Source organism: Mytilus trossulus, chromosome 4, assembly GCF_036588685.1.
Source record: "Mytilus trossulus isolate FHL-02 chromosome 4, PNRI_Mtr1.1.1.hap1, whole genome shotgun sequence".
Taxonomy (NCBI): Eukaryota; Metazoa; Mollusca; class Bivalvia; order Mytilida; family Mytilidae; genus Mytilus; species Mytilus trossulus.
The window spans coordinates 20547592-20569478 of NC_086376.1; the positions used below are offsets into that span (position 1 = coordinate 20547592).

The window sequence follows — 21887 nt, forward strand, 5'->3', positions numbered from 1 at the left end:
CTATTAAGGACTTCATCTTTTTATATAATACTTGTCAACATTTTTGTCTCGTAAAATTTCCGATAAAAAGTCTCACGACCTTGATCAGAGTGGTTATTTAAGTAACTCATATTTTTTTCTCGTGTTTTGTTTTCGCTGAAAGTTTTGCAAGTGATCGACATGACGAGAATTAGTTATTTTCTAAATATTGCGACTTCGTATATTCGTTGCGCTGTTTTTCTAGTAAGAATCAGTATAAACATTTTATGTGATTGAATTTGCATAAAACAATATGTACTTGACGTTGAAATATTTATATTTGCATGTGTCCAATAAATGGAGATCATATCATGTTAATTTTCAGTCTTATTGCACTTATCGGTATTTCTATTTTTGTTGATAACGTCAAATAAAAATGGGATCGGAAATATAGGAATACGTACAGCATTATATTGAAAAAGGAAAAGTGATAGAAAATACATTTATAGATTATCGTTGATCATCTCAACGAGATTTATTTTCTCGCTTGAGCTGGTATAAAGCATAAGCATACAAGATTTATTTAAAGTCGGTTATACATATAACAATACAACATTAGCTCTGTAGAGCTTTTATCCGACATACATATAAGACAAGCATAATACATAAAACACATAAAACATAAAGCACATCATGCAAAATAAATAATGTTATCAAGCACAGCAATTAATAAGCACAATTAAAGCATAAAAGCAAACATACAAAAAATGAATGCAGATTAACTAACATGCATGCAATAGCTATTATAAAGCACTAAAAGTAATTCAAGCATTAAGAACACAAATGGAAAAAAAATAAAAAATATGCCAAATAATTTAAAAGCCAGAGTATACAAGACAAATAAATAAACTGATCTACCGCTCATTGAGATCTGCAGGAGGAACACTGACACGAACTGCCCTCCCAATTACCAACCAAACTTTTAAACTGACCCAATGGCATTTCTTCCCTCATTTTATTTGGCAGTTCGTTCCAGAGTTTGGCTCCTGCATATCTGAATGAGTGTAGCCGATGGGTAGTTGTCCTTATCCTGGGAACATCTGCTATGTTGTTATTTCTAAAAGAGTATTTACATTTTTTAATTTCAATAAGATCATGTAGATATAATGGACATTGTTTGTTAATAATTTTATATACCTCTATTGCTATCATTCTGATTCTTCTAATTTCTAAGCTTGGTAATTTTGATTTAATTAATAGTTGTTCATAGGTACTACAATAGTCTTTATATATAAATCTTATATGTACAGCGAATGTGAGAAAAGCAATCGAGTTGAGATGACCTATGAAAATCTGTTTATCGCTATTTTACCTATGACGACGTTGTCAATTTCATGTCAATTTCGTTAGCAACGCTACGTGGCCTCTTTAGTTTCTAGCGATAATTTTTCCATTTCAAGCGAGAAGCATGATATGAAAATTATCACAAAAAAAGATCAAAGGAAAACTGCACAAAATAGCGATAAATATAAATATAAATTAAAGATGATGTACATCATTTAATTTGTTAAACTGGTTGAGTATTCTCCGAAAAGGAGGGCGATATCACTGGCATATGTCTCAGAAAAAAATCCTATATACCTTAAATATTGGGGCGGAAAATCTGAGACTTTTACCTACATTGGCGCTATGTAAGTCCTTGCCGTTTTAACATTTTAATTTGTATTGCGATTTCAATTGTTATTGGTCTCACTTTGCGTATCTCCATATTTCACTGTATAATCGTATGTTGGGTCGCACATTTCATCAGATAATTCCTGTTTCCATACTCTCACTTCTTTATCTAACATTTCTATGCTGTTACCGATTTCTTCTGGACATGGTTAAGTTTTGAAAAGATATCGTTGCATTTAAAAATAATTTTAAAAGAAGGAATAACATTGAGAAAGAAAATGGGGAATGTGTCAAAGCGACAACAACCCGACCATAGAGCACACAACAGTCGAAGGGCACCAAAGGGTCTTCAGTGTAGCGAGAAATTCCCGCACCCGTAGGCGTCTTCAGCTTAAAAAATATGTATACTAGTACAATTATAATGGACATCATACTGAACTCCGAATTATACACAAGAAACTAAAATTAAAAATCATACAAGACTAACAAAGGCCAGTTCTTGACTTAGGACAGGCGCAAAATTGCGGCGGGGGTTAAACATGTTTTTGATATCTCAACCCCCCCCCCCCCCCCCCCTATACCTCTAGCCAATGTGAAAAAGTAAACGCATAACAATACGCACATTAAAATTCAGTTCAAGAGAAGTCCGAGCCCAATGTCAAAAGATGTAACAAAAGAAAATAAATAAAATGACAATAATACATAAATAAAAACAGACTACTAGCAGTTAACTGACATGCCAGCTCCAGACCTCAATTAAACTGATTGAAAGATTATGTATTTATCATATGAATATCAGGCACAAGCCCTCCCGTTAGGGGTTTAGTATCATACTATCATAAAATATATGAGAACAGCATAACCTGTGTCATGCCAAAAACTAGTTTTTAAATAAATGTGTTTAGTTCCGACCCTATATAAGTGGATCAATATTAAAGCCAAAATATGCCATCTTTAATGACCTGACAACAGTGTTGTAACTATATCCCTTCTTTATAAGTCTGTTTAAAGGTTTTGTAAGCTTTTGAGGTCAAGTTTAGATCAACAAATTCTCAAATCTTCGTATTTGTACTCTTCAAATAAAGAAGTGATACAAATTGCTCAAATCTTCGTATTTGTACTCTTCAAATAAAGAAGTGATACAAATTGCTCAAAGTAAGTTCCAGAGGCGGATTTAGGGGGGGGCAGGCCCCCCCCCCCCTTTATGGGAAAAAAATTGGTTGCTTATATAGGGAATCACTGAAGCGTGATTGGAGTGGGCCCCCTCTTAGGTCAGTCAGTGGGCCCCCACTTATGAAAATTTCTGGATCCGCCACTGAGTTCTCCGTTTAGGATTCCAACACTTTTGTTCTCGAGCGTAAAAAAATTAGATATAAGAATATAAATATATTGTACACTTGCCAATGGAATAGCTCTCCTTTGTAGACATTAGGACAATGAGTTAAAGTCATAAGAAACGAGTGACCGGTGAAAAATAATGTTCTTCCAATTCTTAAACCAAATGCATACACACATCATAAACTCAGTCTTCTGTGCACGAATTTATCATTTTTTTCGTGTAAATTTCGTATAATCCTCAATTTTGTTTTCAATAGGACAGTGTTGTTGTGAAAATATGGCAGGTAATTAAAGTTCGTGTTTTGAAGCCGAAGTTTAACGATTGTCACCTGTTTGTCAACAATCGACAAAAAATCAACAAAAAAGCAAGGAAAAAAGCATGTGTTTAACATGTTAAGTCAGATATTTAAAGGACATCCATGCGTATTGTGATCACCGGATTTTTACGAGATGGGTTATACTGAGGTCACTTTGCATACGGAAAAAATGTCGGGGGAATTGCTTCCTGGAAGAAAGCAATTTAATATAAACTTTTTTTCAAATATGAATAAATTAAAGAATTTTTCTTAAGAAAAAAGTATATGTACATAAGTTTCATAATAAAAACTATCCATTGAGTTATCTGCATTATTTTTTTTGATGTGAGGTTTATTGAATTTTCAGAATTCTTGTGATTTTACTTTTTACTATGTGTCTATCGATAGCTTACGTTTAATCGTTGGGTCGCTGCATCCGCCATCGATTGTTACTGTTATAGACATCAACAGATAAAACTATCTTCCTGTAGCTGGTATTTCTGCACAGACATTATTTAGATAAAACTTTTACTGTCAAATGTGAGTTTTCACATACGTAATTTGTATTAAATAAAAGAGGAAATTATTTTGGGTAACGTTGGTCTGTGTCCGTGTTTGGTTGTGGTTCCGTTGGGGTCTGATGAAGACCCTTGCGATATGAGTTCCTTCTTGAAATTAAGACTCCAATATATCTGATAGAGATTTGTACAGAAACAGATACTGAAATCAATAGCAGATATCTTAATCATTATCTACTCACTGTTGATACTCTTGAGGATTAAAACACGTTAAATGTATTTATCCAAAACCTCTGAGTCAGCTTCATTTAGCTAATAGAAATATTGTCCGTTTTCAGAAATAACTGTTTCGATACAAAACAGAAACATTTAAATCAAAACATACACCACAAAGTAGTTGTAAATAATTTTACCATCATATCTTTTTATTTTTTAGAAGACACATCCTATATGTATAGCGTATGTATACAATTGATAACTTGTACGGAATGCTAGCATATATATGTTCTAATGAAGCGGACTTTAAAGTGGACCATGAACATGAATTTGACAGATAATGCCCATTTAACGCAAATACATAAATTTTCACTAACCTAATTTATCGAGTCGAATCCCTACATGATAATGTGATCGAACTCGAATAATATTTCAGAGCAGAGAAATAACGAGACTCGCAAAATGTAATAAAAAAGAATGTTCTGTCAGCAAAAAAATATCCCGGCTGTCTGCCTAGTTTAACGGTGCTTGATAAATAAACTCATCATAGATACCAGGACTAAATTTTGTATATACGCCAGACATGCGTTTCGTCTACAAAAGACGCTCGAATCCAAAAATAATAAAAAGGCTAAGTTTATAAAGTACGAAGTTGAAGAGCATTCGGAGGACCGCAAAATTCCTAAAAGTTTTGCAAAATACAGCTAAGGTTATCTATGCCCGATAAATGCACATTATATCTGGAACTATACAGCATACAAGATATAAAGTCCCAGGTTATATTAATGATATTTATAACACGTGTTGCAAACTTAACTATTAAACTTACACTATCAACTTCACTAGGATAGTGCGTAAAATCGGGTACCCGTAAAATTTTCATAGTCGCATCCAAATCTAGTTCAGTGTTTTAGTTGTCTTTCATAACTGGTTTTCGTCCCACTTCCTACTGATTTTCTCCCTTGCAATAAAAGAAACAAGCCCCAGGTTATGTTTACATTGAAATCTCTGAACTGTCAGGTAATTATTAGTTTACAACACGTGTAATAAATATTTGATCTATTGTTCAGGTATGACAATCATTTGTAAATCTTTATTTTAACAAGTTTATTTCTGTTGAGATTTGGTAACAATACAGTACAACGAATTGTATGCATGGATATGATGTACATTGTGTAAAAATAAAAATATTTCAAAACTTGATAACAAATCTCTTTTTATTTGGCTAATGGGAAATGAAGATAAAAACATTTTGATAATAATTTGTCAGTTATTAGAGGTTTTAAATATAAACAGAAATACAATATTAAATTAGATTTCTCTACATAAAATTATGTATGATCAAATATGCATTTACATAAGTTATTTCTTTTACACTTGATAAATTATTAGTATATACTACGAGGTGTGCTGTCCAATAAAGGGACCAGAATAACAGACTATTGGTCATATTGTATTATATATGTTTATTATTTACAAATTGCCTACTTCATTTTCTTTAATATTATATCAATCAACTAAATCAAAATCAATCATATTACATGTATGTACTTTGTTTAACCTATTTTGAATTTACTTTACATTATGTTTGAAAATTGTATTATAATTATTCTGCTCATTCTGGGCGCCGTGATTGGCAAATAAAATATTTGTTTGTTGTTTGTTGTTTGTGTACTTTGAAATGTTCACTTTCACTTTCAATACTTTATTATTGAATATTCTTTCCCTTCGATGATAAACCAGCAATCTTCTACTGGAATTCTTCTTATGTCCACCTTGTTACAACATCAAATCAGTAGTAATGCATCTGCTATCTACATTTATGTCATTTATGTGTATACATACATTGTATTTAAGTATTTGGATGAAGGCATAAAGATGTATATAATCCAAGTAGACTTATAACTATTTAATGGCGACTAGCAATACACAGTATACAAAGCATGTCTTATCATAGCACGTGTAACTCATTAACATAATGAGGTAGTGTTACTGAAGTATAAATAGATAAGGTATTTATAGCCAATACTGTTACACATTGTAGGGCCTAAGGTATTTATAGCCAATACTGTTACACATTGTAGGGCCTATATGTACTATAAATCCTTCACAATAATACATTTTTTTAATGTGGGTCTCATTGGGGTCTAAGCGTGACGCGGGATTGAAAATTTTTTGTGAGCGGGACACATGAAAGTCAAATTTTTGTGTCGTTAAAACGGGAAATGACAAAAAAATGAGAATTGCTTACGTACATAGTGTAAGCGGGATACGGGAATCTGATAAACAGTAAGAGGGATCCGGGATCGGAACCCCCAATGAGACCCCCTTTAATAAGAGGGCCATAATGGAATGGACTGGGAGGGGTACATTAATGACAAATTCCTGTTAAAATTCTTGATTGACATTGACAGTAATTTTGCATGGCAAAAAAATGTACCTTTCTTTTAACTAGACGATAAAAAAAAATGACTGATTTTGACTGATCACACTAGTTTTTTTCCCAAATTAAAGATATGATAATTATTTGAGACCTCTGACAAATCACAATTATATTATAACCAATTTGACGCCTGACAGTAATGGGCATTTCTACCATCATCATAAATACACTAAAATCATCAGATCTACTTTTGTTCTGTCATTCAAAAGATTTCATGATATTAGGGTAATCTTTCGAATCAGGAATCTTCTTATGGTTTGGTATGAAACCTTCAAAACAAATAAGAAAGACCGTTGCCCATCAATTCACCACTAACATGTACATTTTTTTGTATATCATAAGAAAACAGAAATCCTACATGCATGACAAGAAAGATAATCCTGTCCAGGTTAGCATTTTAACTTAAGTATATATCTCCAAAATTAAAGATAAAATTACTAATAATCATAAATCAAAACTGGTGCATTCTTTAACCTTATTACCCTGAAGATGTATGAAATATTTCAATTACATTTGCCAATTTTAAGAAACCAATCAATCAATCCATAACCTTATTTGAAGACAATGAAATCAAGTCTAAAACCAGGAAAACATGTACGGGTATACATGTATAAATTGTATTATATTTATTTCAACTGCTTAATTGATTCCTTAAAATGAATTGGATATACATGTAACATTTTTAAAAAGTTTAATTCATCTATGATCATTTATACATCCAATACAATGTAGAAATCACTAAGATCATATATTTTATTATTTTCACTTCGTTAGTTAAATTGGTATTGAAATTAAATTAAGTCTTGAAATTCATGAAATTAGCTCCTATCGTTGATTAACTCAGTGTATTTAACATTATCATGAACTGATTTTATTTTCAGAGTGGCTCTAGATGATTTCAAATAGATAAACTTCTCAGTTTTATACAGAGGAATAAACAAAAATTGTCATCAGAATGGCATCTTTCATTGGAATGGCGTTTATACCATATTATAATCAGTTAATGGAAATACTTGCCACAAATCCTGATTTAAGGGCAAGTGCAAAAGGTAACCAAAAAAATTAGACTCTATTAGAATACTCTTGTAAAAAATGAACAAAACAAATTAATTTCATATCAGAATTCGAATATATATATTGTAAAACAGATTTTCATGTTTTAACAAAATATTTATCATAGCCATCCACTAATGAATGTTTTTGTGTCTCTAAATTAAGTCTGTAACCTCATGATGAATAATTAGATTGTATGTTATACTTTACCTACATAGAAATTGATCTACTAGTACTTGACTATTCACTTATTGTGATTTTATTTAATGTAATGCAGTATGGTAAAAGATTGGGATTTCCTTAATATAAAATGTAAGAGAGGGACGAAAGATACCAAAGGGACAGTCAAACTCATAAATCTAAAACAAACTGACAACGCCATGGCTAAAAATGAAAAAGACAAACAGAAAAACAATAGTACACATGACACAAACTAAAGAATAAACAACACGAACCCCACCAAAAACTAGGGGTGATCTCAGGTGCTCTGGAAGGGTAAGCAGATCCTGCTCCACATGCGGCACCCATCATGTGGCTTATGTGATTACAAATCCGGTAAATAGTCTAATTCGGTAGGTCAAACTAATGAAAGGGAAGGGGATTGTAGTTACAACGTAAGGAACATATCGGATATCATTTTTGAAACGGTTATTCCATAACCATGATAACGGTCAACCAACTTGTGATGGCGTCCATAAAATTTACAAAGGGATATATTATGTTTTTTAATCTTTTATAGACAACATTGATGTTTTAGAGTTTCTGAAATGTTTTGAGTATTTCAGAATCATTGTTTTATATTGTAGGAATTTTCAAACAGGTAGCATATGGTGCATGTGGCACTGCTATAGGGGGTTGTGTAGGTGGACCTCCTGGAGCTTTGGTTGGTGGCATTGCAGGTAGGTACTTATTTAAGAAAGGTACATGTAAATATTTACTATAGAACTTACTTGACTAGTTATCTGTAATATAATAAAAACATTCTTTACTTAGTTGGCATTGAATTGGTAGAGTACCCCACAACATAATATATACAGATTTATCATACAAAACACAGAAAGTATCACAATTACATCATCTTAAGAAAACAAAAAAAGGTTACTTTTTCTGTGTTCTACTGTGGAATTAAATGGTGTTAGGTCTATATTTTACCTATAGTTGGTAGTTTAAACTTAATAATCTTAGTCATGTTAATAGGAAATGTTAACAAGGAGATCTATTTGCATTTGTATATACATTTTAAATATGCAATACTTCACAAATTGCATTACACACAGCATTTTTTTAATGACTACTTAGTTTGCACAAAATAAATTTGTTGAATAAATGGATAATATTGAAAAGACCATAGAACATGTATAATTAAACAATGATATTTACCTGCTTTTAGGATCAGTGTTGGGTTACTGGCAGTCTGATGATTATGATTCACTATTAAAAGTGTTGTATAGTTTATCTGATAGTGAAAAAGCAAAACTTGTTCAGAAAGTACAGGAACTAGTAGGAGGTACAGGAATTGAGGCTTTAACCAGATTCATAGGAAACCAAGCTCAAAGAGAAGTCTTATTACACCTAATACGGAACTTTTCCAAGGATCCACAAGGTGGATAAAGATGTAGAGAAGGAATCATTCATGGTTTCATATCATTAATATAATAAAGTTATATATTTTTACTAAGTCACTTTAAAAATCATTGAACTTGTTGATTTTAAATGATTGCGTGGAAATTAAATTGAATTGTTATTTTTCGCCCTTGAATATACATACATTATATACACTGCTGGAAGGTGACATTGACATTTGTTTTATTGTCTACCATGATTTTTATTTATATTCTAGCTTTACAATTAGATATTTATAACTTTTTTGTTTTTAGTGGAAGAAGACGTCAAGTCTTCTGAAGACTTAAGGGGCCGACCCTTGGCATTGAGTCTCCGTATGCCGCATTCATTTCGTGTATTACAATTTCAAAACAACTTAAGATTCCTGACACCGATTTTTACACATGATTAGGCATCTGAATCATTTAATTTGTAAATTATGATTGTAAAACAATCACTATCGTAAACATGACCCTTTTATTTATGTAAATTATTAGATTTCATCTCGTCCACATGAACGTTATTTGTTTACTTGTATCAGGATGTTTTAACTGTAGATATTTGTATTACGCATGCGTGAATTCGGGACAACTCGCCCTGTTTACAAGTTCGCCCTTGAAGTTACGAATTTGCAATCCTGCAGACAAGAAGATTTTGTTTTTATATAAATAAAAAGGATATATAAAGTGTTGTCTTTATTCATGGTTTTCCTTTGTCATGTGAATTAGATGCCCTTCGTATTACATACATGTGAACCTCCCGAAGGGAGTACAAAACTCCCGTTTTCAGGGGTCTCCTCCCGTCCTCCCGTTTAGGAGAAAAAACTCCCGTGTATGAAATATTTCATGAATGAAAATTTTCAGACGCCATATTTGATCATTTCTTACTACTGTACGGGTGTAATTGACACCTGTGTTAAATTTTACCTGAACATCAAAGAAGATGTATAATTATATGGCTTCACTTGACAGCTTGGGTGTCAAACATACTGGTAGTCAACGATGTTTACCTCCGGCTAACTGCCGTTGTGTTATCAAAACGATGTGTTTCTTGGGAATATTGAAATACTTTTTTGTTACTTCCCTTTGTTTTAGCCTGTTTTCAGTTATTTTGCTTTCAAAAATGTAAATTGTAAAAAGACTATAAATGATTAATATTTTAATCAAATAATCATAAAATGATGTTGATAAAATGAATTTAAATGATTTTGGACAAATAAAAAAAAAAAAAATTATAAATTATTTTAGCAATCTAGACCTCCTTTCAAGGATGACATTGAAGTTGATATCATAAATTTGTTTTTAATTTATTAGATGTCAACATACAATATGTGCAACTAGACTAATAAAAGGTCTAGTAGTTAGATTAATTCCTAGTAAAATCTTGAAATTTAACATTTACAAATGATAAGGAGATGGAGACATGAACAAAAATATATACAGATAAGATATATAAATATAATGATTCATTTGCAAGCAGTGAACAATCATTTGTCAAAATCAAAACCAAAACAAGAAACAGATTCTTCTTATTATTTTGTTTTATTCAAATAGAGAGGCAATAAGGGAACTATAAACATTACAATTTGATGGAAATTTGAAGAAAAAACACAATTTCTACATCATTTGGTTACATTTACGACAAAATTTATGTCGATAAAAAAACATGATGTTTTGACCATTCAGTACTTAATAGATGCATAGTTCTTGGGGAAAAGTTTCATCAAATAATATGAATATAAATGACTTTTTTTTGTGCTCATTTTTTACAGTGGGTTGTGATGATCTTCCAGTTAGTTGGAGTATTGTTCCCAACCTGTTAAAGGTCCATCTTTGTGCATAATTCAAAATTGTAAATTTCAACAAGCATCTAATATTCTTAATCTGGAAAATAAACCCTGGTCTGCTAGCTTCATGTATATTTTTTCTACCAATTTAATATATAACATTGATATGATCTTCTTAATTTTACTGTCAAATTAAAGATTTTACCTAATTTTCATAGTCAAGTGAACATAGAAAATGATTGTACGGATGGGAAATCCATGTACTTATGACCTTTTCTTGTTTGAAGAAAAAAATACATTTTAACAATAATGAAACAAAGCAGCCTGGGTAAGTGGGGCTGCTTTTATGGTAATTCAAGTTACTTTTTATTCACCTTCTTCCACTTCAGAGCTATCAGCTCTTTGATTACTATACCTACAATGTATAAAGTACCACAACTTGTTAGTCACAGCTTTATACATTTGAAAACCAAACTCAAGTGGATTCTTAAAGAAGTTTGATACACATTCATTTTTATAAGTGAATGCACAATGAGTTGTTTTAAAGGATATCTTGGCCTATAGTCTTGAACAAAATGTAGTCTTTTTCGTTTTGGAAGCATCAAATTCCCAAAGTTGGACCCTTTGATTGTTTTTAAGCTATAAAAATATAATCTCTCAAATGTGAATCAAGGTGTGCCCTTTTGTGGGGAAAAATTGGTTTATTGTATAGGGAATCACACTGAAGCATGAAGTGAGCAGGCATCCCTTACGCCAGTGAACACCAGCCCCTCCTTATAAAAAGTTCTTAGATCAGCCACTGTCTTGATTCAAGTTGTGAGCTTGTTATACCTACACATCCTGCACTTGTTGGATAACCTTTTTCCAGTTGACCATTTTTACATGATTTCCATCTTTGTTGAATTACTGTCTGCCATTTTGCATCTGTTTGTGCATATATGTTAATTTATAGTTTCTACATTATCGTCATGAAATTATTTATAACCCAATAGTAATAATCAGAAATAATTTTGATAATCATATTCTTGTATTTTCAATAATTATAAATAATGTATGTCCCAGATATAAGCTGACTGCTCAGGATATTTCAGAAAAAGAATAAACTGGCATACAGACTTTCTTCTCTATACAAGCTGTAAAATACAAATGGGTATCTAGTAAGTTGTTGATGATCATCTGTTGGCCTAGTTATACACAATATTTAATTTCTTTTATTATATTTTAAATTGAAAAGGGTACAATTGTTTTAATATTTTTTGCATCTCTTCTAAAAGTACTTACTCCTGCTCTCTTGATTTTTTGTGCAATGCCAAGAAAAAACCCATATATTAATGGTGATTTATAATCAGTGAATTTTAGCCTTTTTTTTATGAAAATATTGTATATGTGTATATGTTATGTATAGCTTTACAATGTCAACATCTATGTGGTTGTTTTGTGTCTATGTCAGTCATTTTTTTTAACCATTCCAGAGTTACTTTTCTTTGAATAATTAACTAGACATTTTCATGATTTTTTTTAGAGATATATATTTGTACATTTACATTTACAATAAATTGTCATTTTCATTAACAACTGTATTTGTTTTGTGTTTGATTCATAATTCCGTTGAGTTATGAGACGAAAGGCATTAGTTGCTTGTCCACGTTCAAACATAACAAATGAAAAGACACAAATCATTGTAAAAACGAAACCTGAGGGAATTCCATGAACACCCAAAGAGTTCAGACATTATGTGTTGAGACAGAAGGTGTATTCTATATATCTTACACCCACCATGCGAATGCTCAGTGCTAACTCAGTCAATTCTTTGCAGTTATAAATACATGTAGTACACCCTCTATACTCTAGACACAGCCGATTGTTGTGGTATCTTAAAATCGGCAATTCAACCTTAGACTACTCAGATTCAAAATACCAGACAAATTTTATAGTATCATAAAATCTAATACCTCGATAACATATCACAAGTGAGTTTACACACCAAAATATTGCACAGGTCAACCATTTCGTGGTTTTGACAGTAAAAATCATGTTTGGTATTACATTCTAGTGTTCTCAGATATCCAAGTCACAAAACGATAATACACCTGTCAAGAAAAATACAAAATATTTGCAAGGTGCAGCCAGAAATCTAATATTTATTCTAAAGATATAAATGATGTCATTGGTAAATTCATCTTTAAAAAATGGAGTTCTCTCCCATTGTCCAGGATTTTAGTTAACTACTAGTCAACTACAACCAATTGCTTTATTGACGATGCAACATATTCAATTTTACTTCCCACTGATAAATTAACCCAATCTTTACCCTTATGTGCTTACAGTGCTCCGTTTGAGTAAGGGACACACGTTCCATGTTAAAAAAAAGGTATGCATTTTGAGAAATGGGAAGTTAACAATAGGAAAAAATTGAAATTATCCTCTTATTGATTCTTATCGTAAGTCCATCTTTATCAGCATTGGGCGAACATTTCAAGTTATAAAGCAAACCTTATAGTTTCGGAAATATCCTTAATCTCTTATTTGCTGGGATAGATGAGATCCAACCACTCACAAACATGTGTGGGTTAAATTGATTGATAGGATATCAATTTATTTGAAATTGAAAGACAAAAACTTTGCAAGATGTTTGTTAGTACCTTTAAATCTTCAAAACATTTTGTGCTAATGCGGCGTAAAGCAACCAACAATCAATCAATCAAAACATTGAAAAAGTTATATTACTACAGTATTCATTAAAGTCAAATACCAAACCCTAAAACCCTTTCTTCTATACTTCAGTGAGTTGTGACCGAATATTGTAATAAAAGCAAACCCTAACAAGATGACTATTATGAAACCTTTCCAAAAATGTATTCCTTATTATCTAGTTGTGTATAGTTTTCAGTTTAATGTAGAATCACTCTGTTTCATCTTTAAAGACAACATTTGCTGCATGATATGTATATGTCATAGGAACAATATTTTTACAAAGAGTGTTGAGTGTGTTAAAGGAAATCTGTTATGAAAATTTTGTATTCTGAAATCCAGATATGTTAAATATCTCGTACACGTTTCGAGTATTGTATTGTCACGATAAAGACCACAAATGAAACAACAGCTCATTTGATAATTGGCTGTTTCCTAAGTTGGGTGTGTCTATTTTCTGTGCTGGTGTTTGTATTATGTATCCTGGTTTTGTTTTCTGTAATTAGTTAATACTTCAGTTTTATCATGTATATCTTTTATATTCATTTGATAAAATTTACTGTTTGCAATAGCATACATTGTTCTAAATAATAAGGATGTTCTTGTCCCAAGCAGAAAACCCTAGACGTATTTGGCACAACCTTTTTCAATTTTTGATCCTCAGTGCTGTACAACTTTGTACTTTTTTTGACTTTCGAACTTTTATATCTGGGCGTCACGGGTAAGTCTTGTGTGGACGAGGCGCGTTTTTGGCGTATTGAATTTTAAACCTGATGCCTTTTGTTATCTATTATTCATGTGTTTCTTTGTCTAATACGTTCTCCTATTTATTTGTATTATAGTCCTGTAATATTATGTTGTCATTTTAATGTTATATTTAACATTGCTATTAAAGTGCGAGGTTTGGCATGCCACAAAACCAGGTTCAACCCACCATTTTTTTACTTTAAAAATGTTCTCTACCAAGTCAGGAAAATGGCCATTGTTATATTATAGTTCGTGTCTGTGTGTTTAACATTTAAATTTGTGTTTCCGTTATGTCGTTTGTTTTCTCTTATATTTGAGTGTGAATTCACATTACTATAAGACGTGTCACGGTACCTTTCTATCCCAAATTCATGTATTTGGTTTTGATGTTATATTTGTTATTCTCATCGGATTTTGTCTAATGCTTAGTCCGTTTCTCTGTGTTTTACATTTTAATATCGTGTCGTTGTTCTCCTCTTATATTTAATGCGTTTCACTCAGTTTTAGTTTGTAACCCCGATTTTGTTTTTTGTCCATAGATTTACGAGTTTTTAACAGCGGTATGCTACTGTTGAAGCTGATGGTGCAGTGTAAATACTTTGTATTACCACTTATCACTTTTTAACAAACATTTGATTTATTTGTGCAGTGTTATTCCTCGTATAAACTTTGCCTTCTTTTTCCTTCTCTTAACTTCTATCTCTTGATCAGTACTCAGATGTATACTCCGGCTCGAGTCCGGGGTATATAAGAATCAGTATATTCGTTCGTCATTCTGTTTGTTTCAAAAGAACAAACAGCTGTCGAGATTGTTGATTTTTTTAATTAATTGCAATTTTAATTGAAAGTTTTGGGCAACAAACTACAGGTTAACTTTTACCAATCCAGAGATATGGTAGGCTTTGTTGACAAAATAAGTTTGTTCACAGATACTATACAGAGAACTGCTTTGTAAAATTTGGTTGACATTTTGAGGGAAAGTATTGTACCTTTATCAATAAGTTCAGTTCAGTTTTCACTTGATGCCGTCCGAAAATTGTGGTTCTAATTGTAGCAAAAAATGTGTTAAGTTTCCAGATGGTAAAAAAATAACTACAGTTTGACATTAATTCAACTGGTTTTAATGGAATAGTTTAGACCACTGTATACAAGTTGAAATTAGTTCGATTTTCGCCGTTTCTTACGTTACCGTTTCAGAGATTTGTTGTTCGATCGTCGAACAAATACATTTTTGTTTGTTTCTAGATGATAACTTTGTGGTTTACATGATCTCATTCCGGAACAGTGGAATTACCTTGTTTTAAGTTTCCTTATCCCTGATGCAATGAAGTTACTTTGTGTTTAATTTTATTTCATTCACGTACAGTTTTCTTACTTTGTTAAAACATTCTCTCCCTGATGCAATAGAGTTACTTTGTGTTTAATTTTATTTCATTCACGTACAGTTTTCTTACTTTGTATAAACTTTCTCTCCCTGATGCAATGAAGTTACTTTGTGTTTTATTTTATTTCATTCACGTACAGTTTTCTTACTTTGTTAAAACATTCTCTCCCTGATGCAATAGAGTTACTTTGTGTTTAATTTTATTTCATTCACGTACAGTTTTCTTACTTTGTTTAAACTTTCTCTCCCTGATGCAATGGAGTTACTTTGATTTTTATTTTATTTCATTCACGTACAGTTTTCTTACTTTGTATAAACTTTCTCTCCCTGATGCAATGAAGTTACTTTGTGTTTTACTTTATTTCATTCACGTACAGTGTAATAACTTTATTTTAACCTTCTTTTTCGCTGATTCAATGACATTACTTTGTGTTTTACTTTATTTCATTATTCGTGGAATAACTATGTTTTAACTTTCACTTTACCTGATGTAATGTTAATACTTTGTGTTTTACTTTATTTCATTCTCCGTGGAATTACTATGTTTTAACTTTCACTTTACCTGATGTTATGTTATTACTTTGTGTTTTGATTTATTTCATTCTCCGAGCGGAATTACTATGTTTCAACTTTTACTTTACCTGATGTAATGTTATTACTTTGTATTTTACTAACAGTGCAAGCACTTTGTTTTCACTTTATCATTCCCTGATGTAACGTCCTTACTTTTTATTAGCTCACCTGGCCTAAAAGGCCAAGTGAGCTTTTCTCACCACTTTGCGTCCGGCTTCCGTCGTCGTCGTATCATCACTTTAATAGGGATGACCTCAGTATTTCCCCTGAATTGTCTCTTTTTAGCTAACCTGACCCAAAGGGCCAAGTGAGCCTTTCTCATCACTTGACGTCCGTCGTCCGTCGTCGTTAATTTTTACAAAAATCTTCATCTCTGAAACTACTGGGCCAAATTAAACCAAACTTGGCCACAATCATCATTGGGGTATTTAGTTTAAAATGTGTCCGGTGAACCGCTCAACCAACCAAGATGGCCGCCACGGCTAAAAATAGAACATAGGGGTAAAATGCAGTTTTTGGTTTATAACTCAAAAACCAAAGCATTTAGAACAAATCTGACATGGGTAAAATTATTTATTAGGTAAAGATCTATCTGCCCTGAAATTTTCAGATGAATCGGACAATCTGGTGTTGGGTTGCTGCCCCTGACTTGGTAATTTTAAGGAAATTTTGCTGTTTTTGGTTATTATCTTGGATATTATTATAGATAGAGAAAAACTGTAATGAGCAGTAATGTTCAGCAAAGTAAGATTTACAAATAAGTCTGCATGACCGAAATAGACAGTTGATCCCTTTAGGAGTTATTGCCCTTTATAGTCAATTTTTAACCATTTTTTCGTTAATCTTAGTTAACTTTTACAAAAATCTTCTCCTTTGAAACTACTGTGCCAAATTAAACCAAACTTGGCCACAATCATTATTAGGGTATCTAGTTTAGAAAATGTGTCCGGTGACCCTGCTAACCAACCAAGATGGCCACCATGTCTTAAAATAGAACATGGGGGTAAAATGCAGTTTTTGGCTTAAAACTCAAAATCCAAAGCATTTAGAACAAATCTGACATGTGTTCAATTATATATCAGGTCAAGATCTATCTGCCCTGAAATGTTCACATGAATCTGACATCTCATTTTTGGGTTGCTGCCCCTGAATTGTTAATTTTAAGTAAATTTTGCCGTTTTTTGTTATTATCTTGAATGTTATAATAGATAGAGATAAACTGTAAAGAGCAATAATGTTCAGTAAAATGTGAAATAAGATCTACAAATAAGTCAACATGACCAAAATTTTCAATTGACCCCTTAAGGAGTTATCGCCCTTATTAGTAAATTTTTGACATTTTTCGTAAATGTTTGTAAACTTTTAGAAAATATTTTCCACTGGAATTACTGGTCCAAGTTCATTATAGATAGAGATAATTATAGCAACACGAATGTTCATTAAAGTAAGATCTACATACACATCACCATCACCAAAACAATATTTTGTCATAAATTTAACTGTGTCCATTGTTTGGACAAAATTGCTCAAAATATTACAACAAATAACGTAAATATATTGCATAAAGAATAAGAAAAACAGACCAAAACACAAAAAACTTAACTATAACCACTGAACTATGAAAATGAGTTCAAGGTCAGATGACACCTGCTTGTTGGACAAGTACACCTTACAGTCCTTCCATACACCGAATATACTAACCCTATTACTTAAAGTATCTGAGATATGGACTTGACCACCAAAACTTAACCTTGTTCACTGATCCATGAAATGAGGTCGAGGTCAAGTGAAAACTGTTTGAGGCGCATGAAGATGCAAGGTACGCACATATCAAATATAAATATTCTATAATTACTTATAAGAGAGAATACAACATTACAAAAAATCTGAACTTTTTTTTCAAGTGGTCACTGAACCATGAAAATGAGGTCAAGGACATTTGACATGTGACTGACGGAAACTTCGTAACATGAGGCATCTATATACAAAGTATGAAGCATCCAGGTCTTCCACCTTCTGAAATATAAAGCTTTCAAAAAGTTAGCTAACGCCGCCGCTGCCGCCGCCGTAGCCGCCGCTGGATCACTATCCGTGTGTCGAGCTTTCTGCAACAAAATTTGCAGGCTCGACAAAAACGGCACATGAAATGATTATTACGAAACAAGCAACTAACAGAGTAAACGGTTGGGAAAGATACTAACTATTCCATCTACGGTTGGAATATTAACTGGAGGAACATTGGATGATGTATTTGAACTGGACAAGAGGAACAAGTCGCTCAAAATATTCAATATGAGCAGAAGAAATGTTAAATTGATTTTTCATATACGGGCCTTTTAAACGCGACTTTATGGGTGGGTTTTTTCATTGTTTTAAAAGGGTCGTACGTTCGCCTTTTATAGTGCTTACATCCACTTTATTTGATTTTTTAGGGGGGATACTTGTCTCATTGCATTGGCAATCATACATGTCCTTATCTTATAAGTATAACAAAAATGCACATGACAGAAGTTTGTCTCTTGTCGGAGACAAAATCTTAATATTCCTGTATTTAATACGGCCATTTTCTTGCTTCTAAAATGCGGCAAGAACTCATGGATAAAAAAAATGTATTCTAAAAGGCAGAAGCTGTATCGAACTCAAAAATGACAAAAAAAGAAAGGTAAAAAAATGAAGCTTATTTAAAGAGGGAGGTTCGGCATGCCACAAAACCAGGTTCAACCCACCATTTTTTCCTTTAAAAATGTCCTGTGCCACGTCAGGAATATGGCCATTGTTATATTAAAGTTCGTTTATGTGTATGTTACATTTTAACGTTGTGTTTCCGTTGTGTCGTTTGATTTCTCTTAATTTTTAGTGTGAATTCACATTACTGTAAGACGTGTCACAGTAGTTATCTATCCCAAATTCATGTACTTGGTTTTATGTTATATTTGTTATTCTCAGTAGGATTTTGTCTAATGTTTAGTCCGTTTCTGTGTGTGTTGCATTTTAATGTTGTGTCGTTGTTCTCCTCTTATATCTAATACGTTTCCCTCAGTTTTAGTTTGTTATCCCGATTTTGTTTTTTGTCCATGGATTTATAAGTTTCGAACAGCGGTATACTACTGTTGCCTTCATTAAATACGGCCACTTTCTTGCTAGAAGGCAGAAGCTGTATCGAACTACAAAATGACAAAAAAATGAAAGATAAAAAAATTAGAGCTTATTTAAACATCTTGAAATAAGGATTACAGAAGAAAACAATACATATTAGGCTTTTTTATATTGCACAAGTACCGAAAGAGAATTCATCTAACGCTTTTACATAGACTATCGAAGGCCGAAGTCCGTGAGAAAGTATGATGCATATCCGACACCATGCAACCCGGATGGCTGATATTCTCGAAAATGTCAGACCGTCAAAAGTATATAAATAATCTTGATAAAAACAGTTAATTATATGACATGTACTCGAAATAAGCAAGATATATTATGATGATAAAGATGAACAAATATAGACATTTAAGGAAATATAAAAAAAAATAAGTTTGCAACTGGAAGATCCATTATGTACATTTTTCCTATAAATCTTTCACAACTGCCTTGTACCAGCACTACCATTTGACCTACCTGAGCTTCGTGAAAGGGGGTAGGTAGTTCACTGCTAAAATACCATACTCCACCGTACTAGTACATGATTCGTATACTTCATCCTCGTTATTCGAAGGATAGCTTGCAATAAAAAAACGACTATATATAATATATGATATAAAGGAATTTTGTTCAACAGGTGTTGGGTTGATGTCGTTGATGCTTTATAAATTACATTGTATTACACAATCGGACCGTGAAAATGTCTCATACAATGTAGTATTTGATTTTTTCAAAGGACCTTGTATTTACTTCCAGTAACTTATATCATAGGTACAGCACTTTGTACAGACAGTGGCGGATCCAGAAATTTACCTAAGTGTGGGGTCACTGACTGACCTAATGATTCCCTATATAAGAAACCAAATTTTTTCCCGGCACCCCTGCCCCCCCTCCCCTAAATCCGCCTCTGATAGAGACTGAAAATCAATTGTTAGCTCCCCCTTTTTAAATATGGAAAAAAGGGAATTAAGGATGTACACCTCTGAGGAGCCAAAAATTTCTAGAATTAAACTTTTCTTCTTAACCTGATTTTTGGGTTTATAAGACTATAACAAAATAATTGGTGAAGAAAAAATCATATGGTGGTGCACTTCTTTTTTTGCTACGGCCCTTTGAAAAGGCCCAATTTTGATGATTTTCCCAGTTTTCATCGATTTTTACCTTTTTTGGGGGTATTATCGAGAAAAAAATCAAAGTTCCACAATTAAACTTTTTTCATACTTTCTATAAAGAAGAAGTAAACCAATCGGAATAAATTTTACTCACAAAAACTATAGGTAGGTGTTAATATAAAAAAGTTTTATCATATTTTGACGCTTTTTTGTGTAAAATGTACCATGCTGTCAATTTTGTATTTTTGTGATTTTTCTCAGTTTTAAGTACAAAATGCATATTATTTCAACTTTTTAGTTATAAATGATTGAAATAATACCTATCTAAGAAATTTGAAAAGACCAAAATGATATGGGATGTACATGATTCTTGTAAAATCATTTTTTGCATCCCTTTCCCATTTTCTCAAAATTCGGGCTAAAAATACTTACTTGATTGGTCATAAAATTTTGAAAGCTGGATTACTCAAAAACCATTTATTGTCAATACGCATTTTTTTTTACAGATTTATGTTTGATTATAATGTTTTTAAAATTCATTGATATTTTCCACTTCTATTACATGTTTGGGAAATAATTCAAGAACGAGATTTCAACGTGACTGAACGTGACTTAAAAGTCAGAAGAATACATCCTTAAGTACTGGTAAAAAAAATGTCCTGTAACCAATTAAACAGTTCTATGACTTTATATTAATGGAAATTATTATTGAAAAAAATATATCCCTCCAACAAAAAACGTGTCGTCCTTACTTAAGTGTGTTAATCTTTGAATAATACAGCAATGAGAAGCGCATCTCGCTATTCAAGATCATATACGATTATAATATAGATTTGTTCCTGTTTATTTTACATCACTTCATATAACTTTAAATACCTTAAATGTTACAGTTGACTGAAAGAGAAAGTTATTATATTTTAGGGTAAACAGGTTTAAAAGAATCAAATAATTTTAAACACATGTTTTTTTATATATGGCACTCACACCACATCTTCCTATATCTATGATGCTGATGGAACCTAATGATTTGACTGTTGAATTGTCAATAAATGACATTTTGTTTAAAATAATCTTTTTAATAAAAAAAAAACAACTATGTCTCCCTACAGTCTAAGTCGACTCGTCTATTGTCACCCACCATCTTTAATAAACATTTGAATGCATGTATACTGAGCAACGTGCATCTAATGTTCTGAAATTTAGAAAGGTAAAGGAGAAATTTTTAAATTGCAGTTTTAAATTAAAAAATGTCGAACTTGTGTACATTATGTATATGTGGGTAAGTAATTTTATTAAGATTATCTGTTACAATTTATAAATACAAATTTAAAGGGCAACGGGCACCTGTTCATCGTATTACC

General features: G+C 32.0%; 1 protein-coding gene across 2 annotated transcripts; it reads left to right on the forward strand.

Moving 5' to 3' along the window:
• Positions 1-4907: 4907 nt before the first annotated feature.
• Positions 4908-12383, forward strand: LOC134714858 (protein C19orf12 homolog). 2 transcript variants are annotated; one of them, XM_063576499.1, is made up of 4 exons: positions 4908-5020; positions 7325-7492; positions 8303-8395; positions 8887-10329. In XM_063576499.1, the coding sequence occupies exons 2-4, from the start codon at positions 7399-7401 to the stop codon at positions 9105-9107; spliced, it is 408 nt and encodes a 135-aa protein (XP_063432569.1). In that variant the 5' UTR covers positions 4908-5020; positions 7325-7398; the 3' UTR covers positions 9108-10329. The 2 variants fall into 2 exon arrangements, with proteins under 2 accessions (XP_063432569.1, XP_063432570.1); XM_063576500.1 differs by having other exon boundaries at positions 4971-5070; positions 8887-12383.
• The last annotated feature ends 9504 nt before the right edge of the window (positions 12384-21887 follow it).